The sequence below is a fragment of the Chiloscyllium plagiosum genome, chromosome 23, assembly GCF_004010195.1.
Source record: "Chiloscyllium plagiosum isolate BGI_BamShark_2017 chromosome 23, ASM401019v2, whole genome shotgun sequence".
Taxonomy (NCBI): Eukaryota; Metazoa; Chordata; class Chondrichthyes; order Orectolobiformes; family Hemiscylliidae; genus Chiloscyllium; species Chiloscyllium plagiosum.
The window spans coordinates 55,818,784-55,839,226 of record NC_057732.1 but is presented as its reverse complement, the minus strand read 5'-3'; the positions used below and the strand labels follow the sequence as shown (position 1 = coordinate 55,839,226).

At 40.7% G+C, this 20,443-nt stretch overlaps 1 protein-coding gene across 4 annotated transcripts in view; it reads right to left on the bottom strand.

Annotated features, from left to right (window-relative positions):
* sema3ab (sema domain, immunoglobulin domain (Ig), short basic domain, secreted, (semaphorin) 3Ab) overlaps positions 1–20,443 on the bottom strand; it is a 412,514-nt gene that overhangs the window by 49,346 nt on the left and 342,725 nt on the right. For all 4 annotated transcript variants that reach the window (XM_043714215.1, XM_043714218.1, XM_043714217.1 and 1 more), the window contains 4 exons: positions 16,407–16,549; positions 4,337–4,451; positions 4,175–4,244; positions 2,558–2,702 (listed from right to left, as the gene is read on the bottom strand). In XM_043714215.1, coding sequence (XP_043570150.1) covers positions 2,558–2,702; positions 4,175–4,244; positions 4,337–4,451; positions 16,407–16,549 — 473 coding nt within the window. The remainder of the gene's footprint in view (positions 1–2,557; positions 2,703–4,174; positions 4,245–4,336; positions 4,452–16,406; positions 16,550–20,443) is intronic.

Sequence of the window (20,443 nt, the reverse complement as noted above, 5' to 3'; positions counted from 1 at the left end):
TGGTTGATTGGTGCGGGTGTCTCGGAGATGTTCCCTCAAGCGCTCTGCTAGGAGGCGCCCAGTCTCCCCAATGTAGAGGAGACTGCATCGGGAGCAACGGATACAATAAATGATATTAGTGGATGTGCAAGTAAAACTTTGATGGATGTGGAAGGCTCCTTTATGGCCTTGGATAGAGGTGAGGGAGGAGGTATGGGCACAGGTTTTACAGTTCCTGCGGTGGCAGGGGCAGGTGCCAGGATGGGAGGGTGGGTTTTAGGGGGCGTGGAGCTGATCAGGTAATCACAGAGGGAACAGTCTTTGCGGAAGATATGAAGATACTTGTTTCACATAGGAATATTAAAACTGAATTACCTCACTAATTGCAAAAATCAGAAGGATTCTTAAATATTTCCAACAGGTTAAGCCACTATTGGAATATTGCGTGCAATTCAGGTCTCCCTGCTATAGGAAGGATGTTGTGAAACTTGAAAGGATTCAGAAAAGATTTACAAGGGTGTTACCAGGGTTGGAGAGGTTGAATAGGCTGGGGCTGTTTTCTCTGGAGCGTCAGAGGCTGGGGGGTGACTTTATAGAGGTTTATAAAATCATGAGGGGCATGAATAGGGTATCTTCTCAAAACTCGCTATGGATAGGGTAAATAGACAAGATCTTTTTCCCAGGGGTGGGGGTGTCCAGAACTAGAGGGCATAGGTTTAGGGTGAGAGGGGAAAAATTTAAGAGGGATCTAAGGGACAACGTTTTCACACAGAGGGTGGTGTGTGTGTGTGTGGACTGAGTTACCAGAGAAAGTGGTGGAGACCGGTTCAATTACAACATTTAAAAGGCATCTGGATGGGTATATGAATAGGAAGAATTTAGAGGGATATGTGTCAAATGTTGGCAAATGGGACAAGATTAATTTAGGATATCTGGCCAGTATGGACAAGTTGGACCAAAGGGTCTGTTTCCAGGCTGTATATGTCTGTGACTTTATAATGAGAGAAAGTGAGGGCTGCAGATGCTGGAGATCAGAGCTGAAAATGTGATGCTGGAAAAGCGCAGCAGGTCAGGCAGCATCCAAGGAACAGGAGAATCGACGTTTCGGACATAAGCCATTCCTGAAGAAGGGCTTGTGACTTTATAATGTCAAGGTAACAGAAACAGAGTCTATACATAAAAACTAATCACAGGCTGTTGTAAAAATTGTTAACTGAAGTTTCTTTGAAGTGTAATATTTATCCAGTTTTATATGGTAAGATCTAGACTCATCACCGTATTATTTCTGGAATTAAAAAACGTTTGTCCTCTAATACTGATAATAAACAGGTAAGGATAAAGTTCCCATTTTTATTTATCTAAACACAGCCTTGCATAAAGGGAGTGTCAGGTGATGGATAAAGTTGAGTGGCCCAACAACTCAGTGATCGGTTTTGATGACTGGAAGGTTGGGATAGCAGATGCTGAATGTTCCTAAATGTTCCATGTTCCCTCCCAAAGTGATCACAGAGGAACAATGCCGAAGGAAAGGAAAAGGAGCAGCAGAGCAAGGGTGTGAAAGCAGAGCAGGATAGTTTTCACATAGCTTTTTGCATTGTTTCATCAGATATTACCCTCCGATTCTCAGAAAAGAACAATCAGAGCAATTAGGTGTAACTTTGTGTGACAGATTACAGTAAACTAGCCAGCTTCTTAAAGACTGAAACAATTGCTTTGAAGTTGTTTATGGTGAGATATTGCTCACTGTGGTCACTTTCTTAGTTGCTATGTAATAGAAACTGTCTCACTCCAAAGGGCTAGTATTTTTTCACTCAAAGATGTTAGACAAGATACGAGATTGGGATTGACAAGCGCAACAGAAATAAGAGAAAGAGGACATGTTAACTGTACACATGGATAAAAAAGGCCTGAGGGAATTTTACAGTCCAACAGATCTAGACAGAAGCAAAGTAACCCTAAACTCTATAGACACTATAAGCAATACATTAAAAAAAAGTAGAATCCCTACAGTGTGGAATCAGGCCATTTGGCCCATCGAGTTCATACTGATCCTCTGAACAGCATCCCACACAGACCCCACCATTCCCATTTCCTATTCCCCATGGCCAATCCACTTAACCTTTGGACTGTAGGAAGAAATCAGAGCACCCAGAGGAAACCTACGCAGACACAGGGAAAATGCATAAACAGCAGTGTTGCTAGGCTAGGACCAAATCCAGTTCCCTGGCAGTGTGAGGCAGCAGTGCTAACCACTGAGCCACTGTACTGCCTATAGAGGAGTAAAAGGGGAGAAACAGTGGAAGCAAGGAAAGGAAATGAAGAGGGATAAAATAAAAATACAAAAGTGGAAGGAGTAGGGAATTTTTAAAAATGTAAAATAAATGTTGAGCCTTAATACATGTTTGAAAAAAATAAACATTTTAAAATCTTCTTCAATCGTGGTGTTTAAGATTTACACATACCTTTATGAGATTGAATATTACACAATGGCTTTGCTGCAGAATAATTCATGTTACTCCTTGTTTAAAGGTCTATTCAGACACAGGTTTATTTTTGCACTAATTTGATAAACACTTACTGTTCCTGGGCGTGGGTAAGGAACCCGTCCTTGGAAAGGCACCCACTGATAACTTGGGCCTTCTCTGTGGGCATATGGACCCAAGAAGACCCTCCTTACATCAGACATACTGTACATACACACAGCTGACCCTTTAAAGATGTTGCTATATAGAGAAAAAAAACACACACAAGTAATCAGTAAATCACCCAATTATGAGAAAATATAATAAGATTCATGTCATTAAAAATATACTGACATTCAGAGAATGCTCATTTCCTTTCAGAATGCCTTAGCCATGATCAAGAGGAAAAGACACATGTACCAAAGGTCAGTTTGACCAAAGGACCAGAAGCTTACTTTAACACTGCATGAATTAATAACATCTTGAAACTGAGATTAACTGTTGTCTGTCTGAATGTAAGACAACTATGGATTTTATATTTACCCCCTTGGTCACAGCTCTGAATATGAGGTCAACCAGCCATTGTAAAAATGCTGATTCGTTGAGGAAACTGCAAATGAAAGTTTTTGGGCCTTTGACATTGACAGGATTGGCCTGGAATAGACAATTGAGGGTTGAACTGAACACACTCTTCCTTCGATTATCTCATGAAGAGAAAATCTCCCAAATTAATGATGAGTTCATCATCAGTGTCTAAAAGAAGTAACAGCAATAAGACTATTGGCACCTATCTGATAACATCACAATGTGTTTTCATCCTTTAGATGCTGTCAGTTCTGACACATTGGAAGAAATGAATATGAGATGGGTGGTACCATCCAACAGTGACACACTCATTGGGGCCACTCATTTGTTCCTGGGTGAGGTGCCCAGAGCTGTCTGCAGAATTCCTGTCTGCAAACCCAACTTGGAAAAATCTCTGACTGTATTGACTATTTGCACTAGTTTGGCACTTCCTTACAGTTCTTAACTTGTTTGAGGTTTCTTTGAATGCTTTACAATTCTAAGGGTTTTCTGCACCTTTAACACAATGATCTTCACTGTTAACAATCCCAAAGAATGCCTCCCTCACCTGTCAAAGGTACATGATCCTTTCAAAGACATCCTAAACCCAAATCTATAGGAGAGTTTTACTTCTCCAAAGGGGTATCCAGACTATCTAATTGTATCCATAAAGTCAGAACTGTTCTTATCGCCTCTAATGTGCGCACTCTATGTTCCACAGTACAAGAGCCAAATGTCCCACTTCAGTGGAGGTGACTGATGATTTAAATGGCCAGCAGCCTCAATAAAACACATAGACACAACCCAAATAGACCCCACTCCCAGCCACAGAGAGCTTCCTCATTATACTGGAAACATGGGCCATGGGTACCTACAGACTTAGGGGAATGTTGTAACCCACACAAGGGCGAGAAATGACAAGGTTTGACTGATTATGTTGCAGACATGTGGAGAATAATTTCATGGTTTGAATGAGTTTTAGCTCCTATTTTAAATTTCTTTGGAGTTTCTGCTGCTGTAGAACATCTTCAGAAGTGCAACATTACCCTTGATTACAAAGACAATGAGGTTGATACTGTACTGAGTTGCAGCAGTACAGTGATACCATCAAATTGAGATAAATAGACAGGTCTTTCTTCTCTTCAGATTTTTCATGTTATCATTCTTACCTGGAAGTTGTAAAGACGCCATAGATGAAAGGATTCTTGGGATCTTTAGATTTCATGATGTAAATATCCTCTGCAAAAGAATAGGTCACCATTTAGGTACATGGAGAATGTGTTGAAAGAAAGTGAACAATGATTTGTCATGGTATCTGTTTTCCTACATACGTAATTCATCAAAATGTGTGTCGATGCCATTTGGTCCTGGTACTGCACAAATCAGACGGGCTTTAAGAAATGTCACCCATTTATTGACAAGGCTTCGGTGGCCTCCAAAGTCATTCTGATGGCAGAGAGAAGACGAGACAATTAGATGCATCAAGCACAATAATGTGACTGTGTTTTGTTAATAGAAGAAGAAAGTTTAATGCAACTGTTTTTGATAAACCGTGCTGTCTGTTCATCATGAGAGCTGGAAATTCATGGGCCCCAGCTCTGCTGATGTGCGCAAGCCTGAACTGGGTCTGCCAATGTGATCTCAGACTGTGCTGACTCCATCATTGCACACGGCTGTCTCTGGGATCTGCAAACCTCTGTGGTTCTCTTGACAGTGGAGTGAAATTTCTGCTGCTGTCCTTCTTCACCAAAACCCTGACATTAATGAATTCTGACAGAAATTCCTGGCCCATTGCACGTCCAGACATTTCTAACCTTTGGTCCCCCGTGATAATTTTAGATCATGTCTAGTTTCATTGCCACCTGAAGGAATAGAGTTTATGCTCTGTCAGACCACTAAATTCATAATACAATGAGATCATCAGGTGTGGAGCAGAGTTAGGCTATTTGGCCCATTGAGTCTGCTCCACCATTCAATCATTTTTCTCAACCCTATTCTCCTGCCTTCTCCCTGTAAGTCATGAACCCCTTACCAATCAAGACTCTATTTATCTCTGTCTCGAATACACTCAATGACGTGTCTCGACAGTCCTCTATGGCAATGAGTTCCACAGACTTGATTGCAGACATATCCTCTGATATGAGAGGAAATCACATTAGACTATTTTGGAATTCCACTTCTATCTACAGGCATTTCAGTGATCAGTGTGTGAGGTTTATCTCAATGTAGATCCAAGGTTCCAATCAGATATGAGTGTTCAACTGGCAGGGGGCTGTTGCAGAGCTTTGCAAGAACTTATTCACGATAACTATCGAGTACAAATGCTGCCTATTGATCCCACTTTGTGGGCAGGGCAATTAACATGCCTTTCAAGTTGTGGATGAAGGTTTCGTTGTCTTGGTAAATTAACACAGTCACTTTGAGGAGCATTGAGCCACATTCATAGAACATAGAACAGTACAGCACAGAACAGGCCCTTCAGCCCACAATGTTGTGCCGACCACTGATCCTCATGTATACACCCTCAAATTTCTGTGACCATGTGCATGTCCAGTAGTCTCTTAATGTCCCCAATGACTTTGCTTCCACAACTGCTGCTGGCAACGCATTCCATGCTCTCACAACTCTCTGTGTAAAGAACCCAACTCTGACATCCCCTCTATACTTTCCTCCAACCAGCTTAAAATTATGACCCCTTGTGTTAGTCATTTCTGCCCTTGGAAATAGTGTCTGGCTATCGACTCTATCTATGCCTCTCATTATCTTGTATACCTCAGTTAGGTCCCCTCTCATCCTCCTTTTCTCCAATGAAAAACGTCCGAGCTCAGTCAACCTCTCTTCATAAGATAAGCCCTCCAATCCAGCCAGCACCTCTGAACCCTCTCCAAAGCATCCACATCTTTCCTATAATAGGTCGACCAGAACTGGACGCAGTATTCCAAGTGCGGTCTAACCAAAGTTTTATAGAGCTGCAACAAGATCTCAAGACTCTTAAACTCAATCCCCCTGTTATTGAAAGCCAAAACACCATATGCTTTCTTAACAACCCTGTCCACTTGGGTGGCCATTTTAAGGGATCTATGTACCTGCACACCAAGATCCCTCTGTTCCTCCACACTGCCAAGAATCCTATCCTTAATCTTGTAGTCAGCTTTCAAATTCAACCTTCCAAAATGCATCACCTCGCATTTATCCAGGTTGAACTCCATCTGCCACCTCTCAGCCCATCTCTGCATCCTGTCAATGTCCCGCTGCAGCCTACAACAGCACTCTATACTGTCAACGACACCTCCAATTTTTGTGTAATCTGCAAACGTGCTGACCCAACCTTCAATCCCCTCATCCAAGTCATTAATAAAAATTACAAACAGTAGAGGCCCAAGGACACAGCCCTGTGGAACACCACTCACCACAGACTTCCAGGCAGAATACTTTCCTTCTACTACCACTCGCTGCCTTCTGTTGGCCAGCCAATTCTGTATCCAGACAGCTAAGTTCCCCTGTATCCCATTCCTCCTGACCTTCTGAATGAGCCTTAAACCATGACAGTAACTTTGGGGAAGCAGCCCACATTGGGAAAATCTGATCCATTAAACAGAATTTACATTCTACAAGCTACAGCAATGTTTCTTACTTCCATGGTCAGATGGAGATTAAAGAGTTTGGGTATTGTTCCTTCGCCATTAACAGATGATTTTAGTGTAAGTTATAATTTGGAAAATGTCATATAGATTGTGAAGTGGCTGTAATGTGGCTAAGTAAGCAGCAGTGGCAGACATGATGTGATCCTATGTGGACAGAACCATGCAGCATTGAGGGACAAAACCTCATCAATACTAATGTACACGAATACTGCAGCTAACATCAATGCCAGACACATCATATAATTTATCCGGCACATCAGTCAAAGTGTTCAGTCAGGACAGTGAGATAATCTACAATCAAACGAGAGTATTACTTCTCTCATGTTGTCTGATATTGTGCTTATTTCACAATTAAAGCAGAATAAAGTCAAAACACATAACTCTTTCACATCTTGGATATTTTCCCCTCTGTACAAGTAGTCCCAGGTTGCAGTAGGACTGCTAATCTAGATTGCAAACTGACGGGTGCAACAGGCCAGGACAGCTGGTGATTCCACTTGGGTTTTAATGGAATAAGAGTTTCACAATCTGTCAGTGGGAACAACAAGTCCAAGAATGAGGAAAGATACCCGTCAGTCCATTATAGACTGTTCCAACTTCTTGAAGGAGCTGTCCAATTTATTTCACCTTTCCCAAAGCATGTTGAGTTTGTTTTTATAAGTGTTGGTTCTAATTTCCTTTTGAAAATTATTATTTTTTAAAAATTCATCTCACTTTTCACTCTAGTTCTTTTGTAAATTTTCTTAAGTCGGTGTTCTCTGGGTAGCAACCCAACTGTCAAAGTAAAGGGTTTCTCCCGGTCTGCTATCAAAACCTCTTAATGTTTAATGTTGGTGTTAAATACCCCCTGCAACTTTCCTGATGTAAGGAGAACAAGGTTTCCGGTCTCTCCATTGAACTGAAGTCCTAATTCCTGATACTATTCCAGTACATTACCATTCATATTAAATGCTGGTGACATCACTGACCATATACTCCCAAAATAAATAAACTATGACATGATTAGTGTTCCCATAAGGTCAGTAATAATGTTTTATTATTGTTTATTGGTACATTTTGAACTTTCATAATCAGTACACAGCCTAGAACAATCACTGTTTTTCAAGATCTGAGTCAATTTAACAACTCCCCAAATACCAGTAGCATTCCTTCACACAACTAATACTACTTGTTCAAAATATGACAAAGGACCAGTAGCCCCCCCCTTGACAGTTCATTGTCATGAAACATGACAAGCTGCTTGGCCACTATCCACCCGCACTAATAGGGGGCGCAGGAATGTTGTGAGCATTGATGTGAAGTCAAAGTGTTTGAGTGATGAGAAAACTAGCTAAGAGCCCTGGGATGTACTCTGTTCTGATGCATGAGATAACAGCCAGTCACTGCGCACAAAGCACACTGTACTACAATACCATAACACAACGAATAGGATTCAGTCCATCAAACCTACCTTGCTATTCAACAAGATCATAGCTGACCTGCCCCAGCCCTCAATTCTTCAGCTTCTCATAGTCCTCAACTTTTCGATATTTCAATAATTTATCTACCTCCTCTTCAGATACTTGTGGTGATGTAGCCTCTACAACTCTCTCGGCTGGAGAATTCAGACATCCATTACCCTCTGAGAGAAGAAATGAACACCCCTAGTTTGAGAGTCTCCCACTCAACCCTGTGGATCCCTATCAGAATCTTGTCTGCTTCAGGAAGACCATTTCTCATTGTTCTAAATTTGAATCAATCAAGGCCTAACCCTGCTTACAGTTCTTGATTAGTCAACAAATTCAGCCAAGTTAATCTCTTTTGAACAGCGTCCAATGCCAGTACATGCTCTGGGACCAAAGCTGTGGACACTGTTCCAGGTGTGACCTCACCAAAAAGCATGTCAGTGTGATATAGAAATGTTAAATAGCATTATAAATCAGACCCAGATATATGATGTGATTTGGTGAGGCTGATGCTTTTCTGGTACCACTGTCCATGGACAGAGGGTGGAATATGGAATGAGATGTTGAGGAATACCAGCCAAGTTGGAGATCCAGGGAAGGAGCAGGTCAGGTCCAGCCGCCATGTACCTGCTCAGGAGCTCAAGTCTGGAATTTTTACAATTCCGTTTTTCTCCATTGCCTGGACAGCAACGCCCTGCATGGAATTAGACAATCATGAGATGTCCATATGTGCAAATAGGCCCCTCACCATTCACTAGTGAGATTGTTCTCTTGTTATTCAATGCTTGGGTGGAAAATTGGACATTTATTCCCTCAAGTTCAGAACCTAATATTCTCTGATTTTGCCAACTCATTCACTGTTGCTCATGTTGTTCAGGGCCTTGGAAAATTCAGTTCTGAATCTTGTCATGGCGAGACATGTTGGATAAAAGGGATATATAAAACTCTGAATTATAAAGCTCTGATGCAGTGGTGCAGTGTTGCTGTGCATTGGGTTAGGTGCCCAGATCACAGAATGGGCACAGCATTGGCAGGGTTTGTGAAATCAAATGTTTGGATGGTCATCCCAACTCAGGAAGCAAGGTACCTGGGATCTATATCTCATGGAAGGTAGCTGCTTTCCCTTAAAAGAGCTTGTAAATTTGTTAGAGAGAAGGCTGTAATAGGCAGGTTCCCTACATAGATCATGGATTGAAAGTCTTGCTGCAGACATTACAACTACAACAATGAGTTTTGGAGGAGAGAGCTGTTTAATATTAAACGACCTGCTGTAGCTCAGTCGGCAGCTTGGTCTCCCTTGATTAACAAAGTTCTGGGTTTAAGTTGCACTCCAGGGCTTGAGCATAACAATGAAGGCTGACACTGCAATGCAGATGGGGTGCTGCACCGAATCATTGTATTTTCCTCCCATAATTTGACTAAGCTGTTTACAATGGACTACAGAAAATGTTCAGTAGAATCTTGCTTTGTTTAATGCACCAACCCACAATGTAATGCAAAGAGGCTGAGTTGAAACTAAACAAACTGAAGCTAAGGGCAATTTCAAATGAAATAGTTACAAGATCTGATTTAAAAGGATCTTAATATATTCTTGATGTCAGATTTCCTGCTAATCAACAGCAGATTATTTTTAGGTAAACTGATATCATCTCACAGCCATGAGCTGAATTAATCATTTCATTAAAATTATGTTGAGAAGCAAAATCGACAGAAATAACAACATGTTTGAGATTGGTGAAACAGTCTGCATTTAGAATGAAGCAGAAGCAAGAGAGGGAATATTTAATTCAAAATAAAATCTTCAATAATAAATACCTAGAAGTCAATAAGAATTTTTATGTGTTTTGTAGAATATGAAAAATTAAGTTGATGGTGTTTATCATAAAGTTAAGAGAGGTGTTGTTGAAATGTGACACTGAGAGTAAAGATGTGAGATCTATCCAAAGTCTATATTGGGAATACACAACAAGTGTCAGGCTAGAAGAGAGACAATCAGATTCAAGTGAAGAGAGAAATTCAACATAGTGTTATCTGGTCGCTTAAATTCAATCCATACACAGCACAAATATTCAGGGAATTACTCCACTTCCAGGGATACAGCTGGAGGCAGGAACGTTGCAAACCTGTAGTACACTGACACCACATCGCAACCGGCAAAATCAGCAAATGTCTAGTAGAATATTGTAGATTGTATAAAATCTCTACATTTAGAATGTGGATTCAGTATGAACACCAAAACAAGACAAATCAATGGCAGTTGGAAGGAATATATTGGAAAATATGAGAGTGAAAGTTGGAGTAGACAGTGTCACACTGGAACAAGTGGTAAATTTGACTATTTAGGATCAAATGATAACAACTGATCGCAGATGAGATGCAAAAGTTACAAGATAGATAGAGATTGCAGATTTGAATTTGTGAGGGTGTATGATGCACTAACAAGACAAAAAAAGGAACATGAAATAAAATTCCTAAGATGCTACATTCTTTTCCCTTTGGTGTCTACCTCAGAAATTGGAACAATAAGCAATGATCTAGTTAAGGAAACAAATTATTGAAATGAGAATGTCAAATGTCAGTTAACTATTGCAAAAATGGACCATATGCAAATGAAAAGATGCTCAAAATTGCAAAAGAAAGAAGTTAAACCCTTAAAATTAATTTGCAAAAGAGATAATACCATTTCCGCCACTTTACCAGAGCTAAAACATGGCAGTGATCTCTTCTTGAAGCAAGGTGGAGAACACCAGGAAGTGGAGGGTTGGTCTGGGTGTAGTTAATAACAAACGCCATGGCATTGTTGCAGACCATTTACAGTGGATGTGCAAGGATGGCCTAAGACAAATGAGTGAACGCAGAGATATTTTTCATCAACTTGTTTAGAGAGCTGGGATACTTCTCTGGAGTAGGTGGCACTTGAACCCAGGCCTACTGACCATGAGGTAGGGACATTACCCCAGCACCATAGCACAACAGGACATAGCTTTAAATTGAGGGATGATTGATATAGGACAGATATCAGAGGTAGGTTCTTTACTCAGAGAGTAGTAAGGGGATGGAACGCCTTGCCTTGCCTTGCCTGCAACAGTAGTAGACTCACCAACTTTAAGGGCATTTAAATGGTCATTGGATAGACATATGGATAAAAATGGAATAGTGTAGGATAGGTAGATTTCAGATTGGTTTCACAGGTCAGCGCAACATCGAGTGCAGAAAGGCCTGTATTGCGCTGTAGTGTTCTATGTTCCAGACAAGTGTGGGATACTGTGTTAGGCGATCTCCCATAGGTGTGGTTAATATTATAATAATGAGCAGTGATCTGTTTTAAGACCACTTGAACAGTCTATATTGATAGCAACCACAAAAGCTGCAAATGCAAATGGAGTACCCCCTACATAAACTGAAAACAGTCATTCCCAACATTTAGTAAGAGCTGTTATATGTCACAAGGACGAACAACATAAAATGGATTGTACACTTCGAAAAGGGTGCAGGATTATTAAAGGTGGCAGAACAGATGGTGAGAGCAGTTAAAGAAGCAGACAGTGTTCTTGTACAAGACACTTGTTAGACCTTATTTGGAGTATTGTGTCCAATTGTGGATGCTGCATTATAGGAAAGATGTGAATGCATTGTAGAGAGTGCAGAAATGACTCAATAATGGTTTGACTGATGAGAAACATCAGTTATAAGGATAGATTGAAGAAGGCCAAGAGGAAATCTGATGGAGATTTTCAAAATCATGAGCAGGCTGAATAGGGCAGATCAGGAGAAACTGTAGCTGCTTGTAAAATGAACAAGAATGAGAGGAGATAGATTTAAAATGATTGGCAGTTGTGATGTGAGGAAAAGCCCATGAATAGTCAGGGCATGGATGCACTGGCTGGAAAGGTGATGGAGGTAAATTCAACCAAGACATTCAGAAAGGGATTAGGTGGATATCTGGATAGAAATGGTCCTCAGGGATATGGGAAAAGCAGGAGGTTGGCACTAGGAGATGATATTCATTAGAAAAGCCAGCACAGACACAATGGAGGGAATGGCCACCTGCAGCACAGTTGGAATTCTGTGGTTGTATGATATTTCACAGGATCATCATATGTTGATGATTGATGTAAACAAGTTTTGTTTCTGTGGCTTACAATCACTTGAGGCCCTCACTTAGAATATGATCACTTGATCACTCTCAATGCCATTGCTCCCTAAACAGTTTAAATTTATAATTTTCTGTCATTCTGATGTCACCGATGTCTTTCAGAGGGTTGCTCCCAGTTAGCAAGAAGTCTTTTTGACTCGATAAATAAAGAGCAAAGAACAGTACAGTACAGGAACAGGCCCTTTGGCCCATCAACACTGTGTCTGCACATGATGCCTTGTTAAACTAAAAACCTCTTGCCATTACGCAGTCTGTATCTTTCTATTCCCTGCCCATTCATGTATCTGTAAAGATACACTCAAAAACAAGGACAACATTTTCCTGTTTCTATTTTGATCCATCAGGTAGGACACAACAATTGACATTGAGTGTAAAGTTCCATTGACGAATCTAGGAAGGAAACATCCATCCCCTTCAACATGTGAGTGGTTTGTGCAGGCATCACATGTACCAGCAGTTCACATGGAAAATCTCAGAGAGGCCTGGGGCCTTATTATGAATGGTATAAGCAATTACTTTTCATTAAATCATCTATAATAATCTGGTCAGATGTCTGTTTTTATGACCAAAGGATTGATTTTGCAGAATCCTTTGCAACAGGTGCTAATATGTCATCACAATTCATGAAAGCAGAGTTGATTGATAGCTATCAAATAAAATAACCTCAGGAAGCTCCAATCTTCTGATAGACCTGTTTAACTTCTCTGAACATGAAGGAAATTTACTGTTAGGAGTTCTCTCCGGAATGCTGAGTTGATGTGAATTGTGATAAAATGAAGAGTGAAGATTACAGTGCAGGTATGATGTCATGGTCTTTTAATTGATGCAGAGTATTATGATAATGGAAATCCTCACAGCATAATCACTCTGTGTCTAATCTCAGCACCTGCAACATCTGTGCATCAACACTGAGTGTGCCTGCTATGACTATCAGTCCTTCTAATAATTCTGCAAACTAAGCATCCTTACCTTGATTTTAACTGTTGTGGCTATTACGGAGACATGGCTAGAACAGGGACAGGATTGGCTGTTGCAGGTTCCGGGATTTAAATGTTTTAGTCAGTCCTTCTAATAATTCTGCAAACTAAGCATCCTTACCTTGATTTTAACTCCTGGAAGGTCATTCTTGACCAATACTTGGGCTCCCCATTATTGCACATTTTGTTTGCAAAGCACTGACTCTGGATTAGGATGAATTTTAAATTTTATTTTGTCTGTAACTTTTACTTTCCAGCATTCTTAATTAGTGTTCACTGCAGTAAAGAAGTGTTTCAATAGACAATAGACAATAGACAATAGGTACAGGAGTAGGCCATTCAGCCCTTCGAGCCTGCACCGCCATTCAACATGATCATGGCTGATCACTCCTAATCAGTATCCTATTCCTGCCTTATCTCCATAACCCTTGATTCCACTATCCTTGAGAGCTCTATCCAACTCTTTCTTAAACGAATCCAGAGAGTGGGCCTCCACTGCCCTCTGGGGCAGAGCATTCCACACAGCAACCACTCTCTGGGTGACAGAGTGTCCAATCCTTTCATAATCTTATACGTTTCGAAGGTAGTTTCAGTTTGCAGTACAATCACTGAGGTGCTGATAGAGGTCATTCAGACCATTGAGTTAGCACCAATTCACCAAAGAACATCCCACCCAGACCCATAACTCTACGTTTAGCATGGCCAATCTACCTAACCCTACACACCTTTGGACTGTGGGAGGAAACCCACACTGACATGGGAAGAATATACAAACTCCACACAGACAGTTGCCCAAGGCTGGAATCAAACATGTGTCCATGGCATTGTGAGGCAGCAGTATTAATCACTGAGCCACCCAAACAATCAGCATTAGTCAAAATCCCTCACAGCCTTCATGAATTTTGCTGCTTATTTCCTTTTCTATCTATTTTAAACACAAGTTATAAGATGGGGCCCGTGTATCATAAGCAGTCATGTTCTGTCGGAGTGTTAGATATAAATAACTCAATGGCTTTGAAAGGAATCCCATGCAAAGGTGAAACAGATGGATATGAATCTGAAGCAGATTTCCAGGTCAGTGCTGGTTCAGAACACAAGGCTCTGACAATAGACATCTATAATCATCAATAAATAATGTTGGAGTAGTTTTTTTTCATTTCACAATAACCACACTCCTCATGTCTATACTCGTCTCAGCTTTTTATTTGATGGGTATTTGGGAAACAAACCCCAAAACAGCTTGTGATAATTAGGTGTAGTTTGCTGCTCTCGTTACAAGGAAAATCTGTGAATCACAAACTTTCCTGGCATTTCTTAGGAGGAAAATATGGTCCGAGTGTAGACTTTTGATGAGGTCCACATGGCATTACGAATATTGAATGTCAATGTGGTGATTTTATAGATAAACTCCATTGGGATGGTTTCAATTAACAGAAGTGTGGACTGGCACACTATCATGTCATCTGGTCCACTTCAGGTACATTTAATTTATATGTTTTAAGTTCTTCATTCATCCAGCAGCTGAAGAAACATTGCCCTTGAACCAACCACAGTTAATACAAATTTCCAGACTTCTCGGGAATTCTTGTTTACCCGATTTGCTTTGATAAATGTCATGATCTGGCTCAGCGTTTTCCACTACACCCTTCCCATAAAATAATTGCACTGAACTTGAAAACTTCACTAATCACAGCCAGAACTCAACCTGTTTTGTGCAGTGGATGTAAACATAAATGACAGAATTGATTCTGCCCTTGAGATCCTTAATAAACATAGGCTGATTTTCTATGAGCATTGAAGCAGATTAAATTCTTCTACGGGAAATGTAGATTGATAACTTCACTGCTGCAGAAAATGGATGCTTTCACATTCTTCAGGTTTGGATATTGATTACATTAAGTTTTGTAAATGCTGGCAGTTGTTAACTGGTGCATCATAGAGTGGTTTGCACCCTTCCTTTTAAACCAGTTAATCTCAAAACAAATAACAGTTGGCAAATGGTATTATAATGGAGCCAACTCTCCATGAGGTCATCTCTCTCAATGAATTCTCTGCCATATCCCATCCCCCACAGCAATCAGAAGCAGCTTTGCTTACTGTGCACACCAGCAAATCTGCCTGCCTCTAGTCTACTGTGTGCTTACCATTCTTGTTCTCTGTATTGATGACGGAACCTTTAACAACCTTTCTTCACACACTTCAATTCAACAGTCAGTAGGCTCTGCCGACATACCTTATTTGGCCATCTCTCCTATTCTTGCTTGGTTAGATTTCTAAACTTGGAAACTCCTTGGACTTTTTGAGATAGAACATTGCGCTGGTTGCTCCATAAAATAAGTGTTTAAACTCCACACCTCTATATTGAATTCCACTGACTTCAATTAAACTGATGTTTTAATCCAATCCATCAAGTAAAGTGTATATCACATGAATGGGCAGTATATTTCCCACTCATCATCCTGACTTGAAAATATATCGCTGTTGCTTCAGTATTGCTGGATGAAAATCCTAGAATTCCCTCCATCATGACGATATGGGTCTGTCTTGCACATGTGGACTGCAGCGGTTCAAGAAGGCAGCTCACTACCACCTTCTCAAGGGGCAACCAGGGGCCTGCAATAAATGCTGAGCCCAGCCAGCGACATCCACATCCCATTAAATGAATTAAAGGATAAAAAACTTGTTCACTGTTATTGTTCAAGTTGAATTATACATCTCCATTACAGATGTTTTAAAAATATTGGTAGCTGCAGTTATAGCCTTTATTTCTGATTTGACTCCATCTGAAATCACCCTTCTCTTTAGAATTTCACAACAACAAGGTTGGATTGGTTAATCTGCAACAACACTAAGCAGATTCACAGTGAATTAACAGCTAACTTTTCACATACGCAGATTTCATTTTCTGTTGACTTGGAAAATATTGGCAAGGTTTTTAATCAAACTAAAGTGACAACAAGAATATGAAAAAAGTTTTCAAAAACAGCGAGAACTATCTTTTTGTGAAGTTCAGTGAAGAGAAGATTCAGAGTAAGTCAACTGCCATTTCACTCCCATTTGGTTTTACATGGTTAACTTTGACCCCAACTTCATCCTCAGTGTCTTCAGTCCACTGATGAAATTATTAAAACCAGAAAGATACTTTAATCATTGGAAAATTCCTTACATATCCAACTGACCTTGCACACTTGTCCTATCCGGGCATGAGTCGCTTTCCCTGAATACTCTCCATCCAAAGCATTTTCTCGAAAAAAGAAATATATCTTATCATCTTCTGGATTGTCACTCTCTGGTATCAAGTGGGCACCAATGAATTTTGGTTCTGGAGAGCAAAATTCAAAATAAATACTATTTAAACATTGTTAAACATTGTTAAATTTTAACAAACATTTTTTTTTGCGATTTCATTGCTAACCCAATATCATTCCCTTACATTTCAAGTTATGTTATTTGTATTAAATGAGAGAAATGTGGTACCCAACCTCTGAACCGAGAGGCCTGCACTCAAGTCCCACTGCTCCCAGGCCTATCATTACATCTCTAAAAGGTTGATTGGAAAAGATTATTCATAAGAAAAATGATGTTTTAATCCAATCTATGGCTAGTCCAATGGATTTGGTGTTGAGTAGGATTTAGACATAGTAGGAACCAGGACTGGAGAACTCCTGCCAGATCAGCTCTTGAAGAAAATAGTTCCCTACAGTGTGGAAACAGGCCCTTCGGCCCAACCAGTCCACACCGACCCTCCAAAGAATAACCCACCCAGACCCATTTCCATCTGAGTAATGCACCTAACACTATGGGCAATTTAGCATGGCCAATTCACCTAACCTGCACATCTTTGGGTTGTGGGAGGAAACCGGAGATCCGGAGGAAACCCATGCAGACACGGGGAGAATGTGCAAACTCTATACAGACAGTCACCCAAAGCTGGAATTGAAGCTGGGACCTTGGTGCTGTGAGGCAGCAGTGCTAACCACTGAGCCAACTTACCGACCCCAAAAAAACAACTTTGTGTGTTGGAATTTAAACAGCAGCTTCAACACATTGCTGTATAACCCGCACAAGTGGCAGCAGTGGGATTCAAACCCACGCCTCCTTAGAGACTCGAGCCTTAATCCAGCACCTTAGACTGCTCGGCCATGATAGAGACACCAGAAGGCCAAGGGTTTTGATCGTTTCAGAGGAGGATTGAATTTTTGTTTTAAATGCTGCCCACTCTGAAAGGGCGCCAAGTGGCATTTTTAAAAGGAATGAAAATTAGGTGATCAATTTCCCTCCCCCTGACTTTGCAACACAGGAAGTGTTCTTGTCAGGGGGTAATCCTATTAAAAGTAACAAGACCCCAGTTTAATAACTGTCTATTTATTTCAATGCTATTTGTGAGATCTGTTTGTTTGGGACTTGGCAGTGCCTTTTTATTCCACAGAATAACAGTGAGTGCATTTCCAAAGAGGATCATTAAATGTGAAATGCTTTAGACCAGAGTTTCCTCAAGTGGGCCTCAGGTCTCAGGTCAGTTAAAAGCAGGGGATTATAAACTCTGAAGTTTATAATGTCATGACATTTATGCAAAATATAACAGCTGAACAGCTCTTCTCCCACTCTCAGTTTGAAGTAAGAGGTCAAGGTTCAAAATGATATGACAGAATTTGGGAAGTGCTGCTTTTTATGTTTCAGAGAAAGTGTTTCATGAAAGTAATATTTCCTGCTTGCTTTATAATTTGTGACACATCTGCATCTTTTAATGCACATTTGCATCATTGCTTTCAGATATTATTTTGCATGTTCTGTCAAAGGCTACTCTGGAACAAATCTCCAAACTTCCCATGCTTGATATGAGGGAAACCATAACCAACTGGATTTCTGTTCCCATTGGATAGAGAGAGGATTAAATGTCAAGAAGAATGAAATGGCAATTATTGGATAAGTTCTCCCTCTCCTTCTTTAAAATCCTCCTTGAGACCTACCCCTGACCATCCTTGTGGTCACCTGCCCCAATGTCTCTTCGTGAGTATTGGTGTCAAATGGAAATAGAAGTTCTTGTAGTTTTCTTGCAGTATTTCCTGACTGGGAAGATGGAAACTAAAGCTCCACTACAATTTATTATTCAACGTTGAAATTAAGTGGCACAAATTGATGAAAACTCTGATTACTACAATGTTTTAAAAATTCCACCAACAAGTTACCATTCAATGTAATGCTCACAAGAAACGTTCCCTAAACACATTAATACTTTGAGCCTCAAACCGCTCTCCACCTCTGCCAGGACATTTTCTGCTTTCACACCAGTGAGGAGTGGAAAGAACGTTTTAATTTGAGCAGATTGAGTGCATTTCTTTTCAATTCTCATGCACCTGTTTACCAGACAAATGGGTTTTCATTATTTGACAGAGCAATTGCCCTTGATACTATACAAAGCAGCCCTCAGTCAGCATCTGCTTCTGCTCAATTCTGCCATGATTTATATGAAGAGCAGCAGTCAGTAATGGAAAAAAAGAGGCCTTGATCTTATCCTGTGAAAGCAATTAAACTCTTTGAGGCTTCAGCTTCTAAAGAATGAAAGAGTAAGGTTAAACACTTCAATGATAAAACAAAGAGCTGTGGATGTTGGAAATCAGAAACAAAATCAGAAATTGCTGCAGAAATGTAGCAGGTCTGGCAGCATCTGTGGAGAGAAATCAAAGTTAACATTTCAGGTCCAGTGACCGTTCCAAAGGTGATCAGACGGGCTGAGCTTTCCCAGCAATTTCAGATTTTATTCTGTATTGCTTACTTTGCTCTAACATCTGAGCAAGATTCACATTTTTTATAAATGTGTTAGCGGGAGCACTGAGGATATGCATCACCTCACCAAGTGTTATTTCCATCATGAATTCTAATTTAACAAACATTGCATCCAATCCATCCAAAGGATTAAAGCCCAACTTCTGAGCAATTTAACTCTCATTGCTATCTTTGTTTTATCAACGTCTATGTTCAAATTTCATTGGTCTCATTTACAAATGCTATCATGACCCCTCCCTTTATTCTCACTCAGGGATACATGTTGATGCATTCTCCAAACTCTTCTCATTCTAGTCACCTTCCCAAACACCCTTCTCTGTGGTACCGTCACTAGCCCAGCTCTCAGCCACCTTGATCCAACATTCTGGGACTCTCTCTTCCCTTCCACTGAATTACATTTCACTAATCTGCAATACTTGCTGAAAGCAAACCCTTCAATCAAGCCTTTGTCCTATAATCCTTCTCCTTGCAATCTGAGCTCTCCTCTGTGAATATTATACCATAAGACCCTCAAACAGGAATAGGAACAGACGGTTCAACCCCTTGAGCCTGCTCTGGCATTCAACTGGATCAGAGTTGTTCTGACCTTCCTCACATCCACTTTCCTCCCCTTTTCCTGGAACCTTTGATTCCCTGATTGATCAAGAATCTATCCATCTCAGCCTTAAATATACACCAGGACTCTGCCCCCACAGCTCTCTATGGCAAGGTGTTCCAAAGACTCACAACCCTCTGCTAGAACAAATTCTTCCTCATTTCAGTCTTAACTTGATGCCTCTTTATTCTGAGACTGACCCCATGGACCTGGACTCTCCTATGAGGGGAAACATTCTTCCAGCATTGATCCTGTCAAACCCCTTAAGAACATAGAACCTTACAGCGCAGTACAGGCCCTTCGACCCTCGATGTTGCCCCAATCTGTCATACCAATCTGTACATCCATATGTCTGTCCAATGACAACTTAAATGTACTTAAAGTTGGCGAATCTACTACCGTTGCAGACAAAGCATTCCATACCCTTACTACTGGGAGAAAGTGAGGTCTGCAGATGCTGGAGATCAAAGTTGAAACTTTATTGCTGGAACAGCACAGCAGGCCAGGCAGCACCCAGGGAACAGGAGATTCGACGTTTCGGGCACAGGCCCTTCTCCTGTTCCCTGGATGCTGCCAATCTCCTGTTCTCTGGATGCTGCCTGACCTGCTGTGCTGTTCCAGCAATAAAGTTTCAACTCATACCCTTACTACTCTCTGAGTAAAGAAACTATCTCTGGCATCTCTCCTATATCTATCACCCCTTAATTTAAAGCTATGCCCCCTCGTGCTCGCCATCACCATACTTGGAAAAATGCTCTCCCTGTCCACCCTATCTAACCCTCTGATTATCTTGTATGTATCTATTAAGTCACCTCTCAACCTTCTTCTCTCTAA